A 9,482-nucleotide genomic window follows, 5' to 3' on the forward strand; every position below is an offset into this window, starting at 1 on the left:
AATGTGGTGTGGGCTCCTTGAAACTACCAAGCATCTTCTGAACTCAGACATCAACCAGATCTGTTTCCCAGAAATAACGAATGGGAAGCACTTTTTTTTTTTTAAGAGAAATACTAAGATGCACCTCTTTTCCAGACTATGACCTGAATTAACTCACAACTCAGGTTAAAATTTGGAGAAGAATGGAAGTTCTTTAAATTCTTTAAATTTTTTCTATAGAATATTTTGTACTGATTTGATAGATTTTTACAGACAAGTTAGAAAAAAAGATGTGCATGTGTAAATATCAAATAGAGATATGAAAAGATGCTCAGCATTATTAGTCATCAGGGAAATGCAAATTAAAAGCACAATTAAATACCACTTCCTACTTATAGAATGGCTAAAATTAAAAGGATTGTCCATTGGCAGTACTAGAGAGGATGTGATGTCACTAGAATTCTCCTCCATTTCTGGTGGACATGTCAAATGGGAAGTCACTTTGGAAAATGTTTGGTAGTTTTCTAAAATGTAAAACATAACTTCCACGTGATATAGCCATTGTATGTACTCTTAGATATTTACCTAAGAGAAATGAAAGTACAAGTCCTCATAAAGACTTATACCTGAATATTCAGAGCAGCTTTATTCATATTTATTCCCAAAACTGTGGGGAAAAAAACCTGCCCATCAATAAGTGAAACAATGGGAGTTCCCGTTGTGGCTCGGGTGTAATGAACTCAAGTAGTATCAAGAACGTGGGTTTGATCCATGGCCTTGTTCAGTGGGTTAAGGATCTGGTGTTGCTTAGAGCTCACCAAGCTCTGAACTGTGGTATAGGTTGCAGATGCAACTCAGATCTGTAATGCTGCAGCTATGGCTTAGGACTGCAGTTATAGCTCTGATTTGACCCCTAGCCTGGGAACTTCCATATGCCACAAGTGCTGCCCTAAAAAGCAAAAACAAAACAAAACAAAACAAAAGTGAAACAACGAATTATCATAGATACATAAAATGGAATGTTATTCATCAGTAAAAGGAATCAAGTATCAAAATATGCTAAATATGGATGAATCTTAAAATATTGGAGCTTAATGAAAAGAAAAGGAGTATGTACTATATTACTCCATTTACGTAAAATTTTAGGAAATGCAAGCTCAACTCTAGAGACAAAAAGGGCTGACTGGCAAGGGTGAGAGGTGAGGTTGGAAAGGGAAAGAGGAAGGGATTACAAAGACGCTGGAAGAAACCTTTGGAGGGTGGCAGGTATCTTCATTATCTTATTTGTTGTGATGGTCTTATGGATATAAATAAATATCAAAACTATGATTTAGCTTTATATTCTCTACAGGTAGGAAATCTTTGCTATATCTGTACCAGCAGACTTTGCCTAATGTGCTTCCTTCCATAATGCACATTCCAGCAGATCTTCCATGCTATTTTCGATCAAGAATGTACCTACAGACTACAGTAGAGATCCAAAAAAGCTTTCTCAACTGATGGAAGAGCTAAAGGGTAAATTTGGAACAGGGTATTTGGAACTTTGGGAAAGTTCTCATTGTGGCTCAGCGGTAATGAGCCCAACTAGTATCCATGAAGATGCAGGTTCGAGCCCTGGCCTGGCTCATTGGGTTAAGGATTCAGCGTTGCTGGGAGCTGTGGTATAGGTTGCAGACAAAGCTTGGATCCCACATTGCTGTGTCATCTTGTGGCGTGTGGTGTAGGCTGGCTGCTGTAGCTCCAATTCAACCCCTAGCTAGGGTACTTCTGTATGCTACACTTGCAGCTCTAAAAAGCAAAAAAAAAAAAAAAAAAGAGTCCTTTTTGGTGCAGACTCTGGCTCTGTAGAGGAAACAAATCACTACCAAGAGGAGTAGAAACATAGCTCTAAGATCTAGAATAATTTTGGAGAAAAAAAAGAGGTTTTTTTTATTCATTCATACTAAGAAAACTCCCATGTTGAAGAAATAAATTTCCAAGAGTCCACACATTACTTTTATATAAAATTATCTTAAAGTTTTTATTTATTAAATGAGAAACAATCACTAGCATTCTCTTATTTCTGTATTGGTAGAAAATTCTGACTGCTGTCTAAAGTTTTAAGTGGTCAGTGCTATCTGCTCTACCTCTGACTTTTAAAGAGTCCAGTCAGCCATTTCCCCCTACATTTTCTCCTGGTGATACAGAAACCATTTTTTTTTTTTTTTCAGTTTCAAACATGTGGGTTACTGAGCTAAGACAGACATTCCTTGCTTTGATCAAATAGAAATGTTGGAAACAATATTTAAAAATCAATTATAAGTATATAGCTTATTTTTTTAAGTAAACAAAAAGTGATATGTAGGTTCCAGAAAACAAAAGAAGGTCAGATGATCATATTTCTATGCTTTATTTCCTAAAGTTTTAATCTTTAGGAATAACTAGATATCAGTTTTTGCCAGTGTGATTACTCTTATCCCTTAGCTTGCTTTTTCACTCAAGAAAGCACTCATATCATGAACATTCCTGGATGCTGGTGAGTAATGATCAACCTTATTTAAGTCAATGTGGCTGCACAATATTCTATGAAGGTATCATGGGTTACTTAACTATTCATCTGTACTGGCACTCAATTAAGTTGATTTCAGTTACCATTCATATAAATAATGCTATGCAATGAGAAAATTTAAGTATTCACTTAATATTTCTGTAAAATTGACACTTAACTGCTATATTTTCTGGGTCTAAATGGTTTAGCATTGTTGATAGATGTTACTAAACTAATTACCAATAATGTTTGAAATTTTTACACTTCTACCAACTCTGTGTAACTGTGCGTTCTTAGGCCAACTATCACCAGGCAATCTTTTTGTTTTGCTGTACATCAAATATTTCATTTGAAATTTCATTTATTTCCAAACTCTGTGATCACTTGGAGGCTGATTATTTCACACACACACACACACACACACACACACACACACACACACACGTAACCCACTCAATTATTTCTAATTCTGTAAATAGCCTCTTTATAAGTCAGATTTTTTTATAGCTCAGATTTTTATTGGATTCTTAAACTTTCTTGAGCTCTTAAAAATGTTAATGCTCTATTATACATTATAGGTTAATACTCTATTATACATTATAAGGTTTCTCAATATTATGTGATTAATAATTTTTATGACACTTTGCTGAACAGATGTTTTAAAAACTCATGTGTCAAAATGTGTTCTCTATTCCTTTATGGTCTTTGGATCTCAAGTTTCTCAGACTTTTGCATCTGTTAACAAAACAAGCTGATGTAGTTTATTTCATGACCCTCGTGTTATAAAGAAAACAGAGCCGCAGAGAGATTAAATAACTTTCCCAAGGTCCTGGCCTCATTTTTGGAATCCAGGCCCCCTGAATGCACAGCCTGAGCTCTTTACCAGTTTTGGAAATATCACAGCCCACGAGGACGAGAGATATTGGCGAGAATCTGAGCATTCTTTTTCCAGGACAGTCTTAAATAAATAAATAATGATGGGTTCTTTCTCCCCAGTTCCCATTTGTTCCAGTCATAACAGGAACCATTCCTTTGTGACAGACTTTTTGCAGTACCATTAATTTGGTCATAGTTTTCCCTACACCTGTTACAACGAGCCTTGTCATCCTGAGAGTGTTTCTTCTATGCTGACTAGCAGTGTTTTCTAACATGTTGCATTATATGAAGTGTTTATTTTCTGCTTTTATTGAGTTCCCAATCAGGTTCTGATTCCCAGGCTGTGATTGCCTCCTTCAGTAGCCAGTCATTCTGCAATAAAATACAGCTGGAGACAGAAAACTATAATTTTAGCAGCCTTTTCCTCAAGATGGAACAAAAGACCTCCAACTTGGCCACTTAGGTAACTTAAATGTAACAAACTTGACATCTATGTTATTTGCCAAGTTTCTTGTATTTCAGATTCTTTTTTTCTTAATTTTTAAATGTTTATTGAAATACAGCTGATGTAAAATACTATGATAGTTTCATGTGTAATACATAACGATTTGACATTTGCAACATTATGAAATGATAATCACAATAACTTTAATAACCATCTGGCCACATATAAAAATATTACAGTTATCATTGACTACATTCCTTATACTATATATTACATCTACCTGATTTATTTATTATGTAACTGCAAGCTTCTATCTCTTAATCCCCTTCACCTATTTCTCTCACTCTTCCCCCTCCCACAACCTTCTTGCAACCATTTGTTTTCTGCTTCTTTGAGTCATGTTTTGATTTTTTATGGGTTTTTTTTTTTTAGATTCCACATATAAATGGGATCATACAGTATTTGTCTTTACCTGATTTATTTCACTGGGATCATACAGTATTTGTCTTTGTCTGCCTGATTTATTTCACCTACCATAATACCCTCTAGATCCATACTTGTTGTTACAAATGGAAAGATTTATTTTTCTTTTGATGACTGAGTAATATTCCACTGTGCATATATATGCAAATGTGTGTTTATGTGTATACCACATTTTATTTATTCAAATGATAATGGACACTTAGGTTGCTTCCCTATATTGACTGTTAGTAATACTGCAGTGAATATTGTAGTGCCTATATCTTTCCAAATTAGTGTTTTTCTTTTCTTCTGGTAAATACCCAGGAGTGAATGCTGGATCATATGGCAGTTATATTTTTAATTTTTTGAAAAATCTCCATACTGTTTTCCATAGTGGCTTCACGAATTTACAATCCCATCAACAGTGCACAAGCGTTCCTTTTATTTATCCTTGCCAACACTTGTTATTTGTTTTCAAAAACAGCCATTCCAGGAGTTCCTGTCATGGCTCAGTGGTTAACGAATCTGACTAGGAACCATGAGGTTGCAGGTTCGATCCCTGGCCTTGCTCAGTGGGTAAAGGATCCGGCATTGCCGTGAGCTGTGGTGTAGGTCACAAACGCGGCTCAGATCTGGTGTTGCTGTGACTGTGGTGTAGGCCAGCAGCTACAGCTCCAATTAGACCCCTAGCCTGGGAACCTCCATATGCTGCAGGTGTGGCCCTAAAAAGACAAAAAGACAAAAAAAAGTTAATAACTTCTGGGATAGTTAAGCAGGATATGACTACAGAGACTTTCAGGGCAAGGTGATAGTACCAAACTAGCTAGGAGACTTTTTTTATATTAAGTATAACAATATAACAAGATGCATGAAAAGTGAAATTATGTGTATGAATACCAGATGGCCAAATGGATGAGTCAGTATCATATCCTATATTGGAGAGTTATGTATGACTCTAAGTTTCATACTATGGATTTGTCATCATTTCTTAAATTTGAATTTATGTAATTACTAAACTCTCTCTTGTTCTCTGTTCTTTTTTCCTGGCTAATGTTATAATTTTTTCTGTGTATTACTTAATTGTTGTTCTTAGCCTTAGGTTTTGGGAAAAGGATTCTCTGACACTATTTCTGTCATTCATTTTCATTGGATGTCTCTTCTTTGTTATAGTTAACCATTTGGGGATCCACAGTGTTTGTGATTATCATGAAGCCAATACTCTTAACCTTAGAACAGTTCTAAGATTAATAAGGGAACAATGCAGCAAACAATAATATTTTAAAATAGAAAGGAATTCTTGACCTTGGCTACCTCAACCAGAAGCATTAAATGGATTTTAAAGTAGCTCTAGTAAAACTAATATAGCAATGAGTAAAGTTAAGTAACCATATTAATAAAACAAAAAAATCTCAGAGTTCCTTTGTGGCACAGTGTGCTAAGAATCCTGCATTGTCACTAATGTGTTGCCTGTTTGATCTCTGGCCTGGGAACTTCCACGTGCTGCAGGTGTGGCCATAAGAAAGAAAGAAAGAAAAAAAGAAAGAAATGAAAATAAGGCAAAAAATTCTCAAAAATAGTCATATTAGGAGCTCCCACTGTGGCACAGTGAGTTAAGAATCCAGCTTCAGCAGCTTGGGTTGCTATGGAGGCATGGGTTTAATTCCTGGCCTGGCACAGTGGGTTAAAGTGTTTAGTGTTGCTGCAGCTTTATCATAGGTCACAACTGCAGCTCAGATTCAGTCCTTGGCCTGGGAACTTCTATGTGCTATTGGTGCTGCCCCCCCCCCCAAAAAAAGAAAGAAAAGACAGATGAACAAGAAAGAGCCCTGAATATATATAAACTCAAAAGAGGAATGAACGTGACGAGGGAGAGGCTTGGTTCTGTGTCCTAAACAGCCCTTGGAGAAATATGCAAAGAACTGTCCAGCTCTTTGTACATACAGGAAATTCAAATAAGTGTCTCTCAAAAGAATATGGCTGAATTTATAGAAAATATTTATGACAGGAATTATCATTGTGGCTCAGCAGGTTATGCACCCAGCTAGTATCCATGAGGATGTGGGTTTGATCCCTGGCCTCACTCAGTGGGTTAAGGATCCGGCATTGCCATGAGTTGTGGTATAGGTCTCACACAGCTCAGATCCCCGATTGCTGTGGCTGTGGTGTAGCCCAGCAGCTGCACCTCTAATTCGAACTCTAGCCTGGGAACTTCAGTATGCCACAGGTGAGTCCATAAAAAGGAAAAAAAGAAAATATTTGTGACTAGAGATTATAAAGTGATAATATAAAACTGAAGTAACAGATAAAAGAAAATGAAATTTGATTGTACAACTTGGTTGAAAAAATATTTTTTTTCTTTCTTTTCTTTTTAGGGCCACTCCTGTGGCATATGAATGTTCCTGGCTAGGAGTCGAATCAGAGCTACAGCTGCTGGCCTGTGCCACAGCCACAATGCCAGATCCAGGCTGTATCTGCAATCCACACCACGGTTCATGGCAACACCGGATCCTTAACCCACTGAGCGAGGCCAGGGATTGAACCTGCATCCTCATGAATACTAGCCAGGTTTATTTCCCATGAGCCACTCTAAAAAAAAGAATTGAAATTAGCAAGCAAATAGGTTACCATTGAAATCCACTACAAAGTCATATTAGATCAATGATAAATTAATTTTAGCCAATTAATTTTAGACAAAATAAGCAGTATATTAAATCAGACATCTAAATAATCAATTGTTTAACTCAAATAAGTCAAATATGAAAAATGTTCTTAAGTTGTGTAGAAATGCATCCATTCTTTGAAAAATGATTCTCAGAAAACATGAAAAAAAAGTGTGCATGGGCATGTTAACCCACCATCTCCTCCACTTACCATCTTATTTCACTCCTCCACTTCACAAACAAAATTATGAAGATAATTTCCAAACACAGTGCCCCTAATTCTTATTCTTGTGTTTCCTTTTCAACCCACTCCCATCTGGTTTCTGCCCAATTAATTCTACCAAACCAGATCCTGCTAAGGTCACCAATGGCATCTGTTTACAGGTCTGCTGGAACAATTCAGTCCTCACCTGCCCTGTAAGCACCACTCTGTCTTTTAAAGACATTCCTTCCCTTCAGTAGTCTCTGCCCTGTTCATCCCCGTGTCCTACTAACTGCACTGCCACTTGGCCTTGGTGCCTACTGCAGACTTCAGTGCTGAAGGTCTGAAGGACTAGGTTTAGGTCCTCTTTTTATTGTCCTTTCTGTTTCTAAGTGACCACATCATTCTGCATACCCTCATTAGTAAATACACAGGAAAGAATCCCAGATTAATACCCCCACCCCAGCATTTTTTAAAATTCAAGACCTATATTTCCAACTGTCAGTAAAACTCTGCACTTATATGTCTGTCTTCCAGTCATCTTAGAAAGGATATATAATATTATTTTTACTTTCTGGCATCATTTGTACCTAAAACTTCCAGGGTGAGAACATTATTTTCCTTTACTTCTCTTTGCAGTATTTAATATAATTGAAATAAAATAAACATTAGTCCTGTTTTTATGTCATTTCCCTTAGGACTGAGCTTTAGCACAGTAGGAACTGCATTTGCTTTATTCAACTGTATTGCTTGGTGGCAATTGTATAACCTGTCATTTAGATATTCAGTTTACATGTATAATCTGAATAGAATGAAAGAGTAAATAGAATGTTCCCATCCTTTCTTCAATATCATTTACAAAATGAGGGCTTGGATTTTGACTTTAGAATAAACAAACTCAAGTTTCCTTTGATAAGAATTTAATAAATAAAGAAAAATGCATTTTTTTTTTTGCTTTTTTGTTTTCAGGGCCACACCTGCCTCATATGGAAGTTCCAAGGCCAGGAACTGAATCAGAGCTACAGCTGCTGGCCTATACCACAACCAGAGCAATGCAGGATCTGAGCCACATCTGCAACCTACATCACAGCTCACCACAGCACCTGATCCTTAACCCACTGAGCAGGGATTGAACCCTCATCCTCATGGATATTAGTTGGGTGCATTACACTGAACCACAATGGGAAATCCACAAAATGCATATTTAATAACATGAACTGGTAAACATATTTTGTAAATTTTAATAAAAAGTAAAGATGAAATGTAATTTTTATTAATAATTTCTAAATATTATAAATGTGATAGGTATAAGAAGGAATGAATAAATAAGTAATAAATAAATAAATAAATAAATAAATAAGGCAATCATCTCTTAGGTACTGATGACCTTGGAGCTGAACTGTTTAACATATCTTTTCATAATACTACTGACAAAATATTTGTGAATTAATTCAATAAGTTTTGTAACTAAAGCAAAAATAAGAGTCTTTTGAAATGACCAAAGATGAATTGTGCAAGGGTGAGATGGCATCTTAGTCACAGAGAATTATTTCATGCTGACACCAGGTCTGCATCCGTAATTCTTAACCTTTCTCGAAAATTCATGGATAAAGACAAGCGTCTCATGATTTCCACTCTGACAATCTCCCACGCACAGTCACTGTATTTCTTCTCTTTCAGGTAGAGATGGATTCCCTCAAAGTACCTCTTCACGGCCATTTCCAGGGCAGATGCCTGCTCTCTCCTCACCTGCACCAAGCAGGACTCCAGGTCTTCCAGCTGCTGATGGAGTCCAGAGCAGAGCTTGTCCAGGAGGGTGGAGTCCCAGGCAGCAGAGGAGCGCTCCGTGTGGAGGAGGAGGAAGGTCTGCTGGAGCATCTCATGGAGGACAGAGATGGCCTGGGTCTTCTGCAGCTGGCTGCCTTCCACCATCTCCTGGGGGAACCCAAAGTCTTTTCTGTCCTTCAGACAGAAGGAAGGGGAGATTCTCCTCATCTGACGCAGAAGCACCAGGTTCTTCCTGCTGACATGCATGTGGTTCTGAGACAGGTCACAGCCCAGAGATGCCCCAGGGCCATTGCTGAACAACACCAGGGCCGTCAATAGAGAGAGCACGAAGGCCATGGGGAAAATGAGGGTGCAACTGGCCTGGCTGAGACCTTGCAGGTAGGTTCTCTGATGACATTCTCCCTAAGCATGGCTTTTAAATAAGGAACAGTTTCCATTTTCTGAAAATTTCTCTGTACTTTCACTTCCACTTTGTTTTTTTCATTTAGATATTTTCTGTTTGACCTGAGAATATGTAATCACTCTAAACTCCTGATTTTTACA

General features: G+C 37.2%; 1 protein-coding gene across 1 annotated transcript; it reads right to left on the bottom strand.

The window, feature by feature from the left end:
- Positions 1 to 8,702: 8,702 nt before the first annotated feature.
- On the bottom strand, positions 8,703 to 9,275 carry LOC125119949 (interferon omega-1-like). The gene has a single exon (XM_047767558.1). The coding sequence runs from the start codon at positions 9,273 to 9,275 to the stop codon at positions 8,703 to 8,705; it is 573 nt and encodes a 190-aa protein (XP_047623514.1).
- Positions 9,276 to 9,482: the final 207 nt, after the last annotated feature.

The sequence above is a fragment of the Phacochoerus africanus genome, chromosome 2 (genome assembly GCF_016906955.1).
Source record: "Phacochoerus africanus isolate WHEZ1 chromosome 2, ROS_Pafr_v1, whole genome shotgun sequence".
NCBI classification, from domain to species: Eukaryota; Metazoa; Chordata; class Mammalia; order Artiodactyla; family Suidae; genus Phacochoerus; species Phacochoerus africanus.

Excerpts from the sequence above, each read along its gene's own strand:
- LOC125119949 (XM_047767558.1), bottom strand. The coding sequence starts at position 9,275 with ATGGCCTTCGTGCTCTCTCTATTGACGGCCCTGGTGTTGTTCAGCAAT.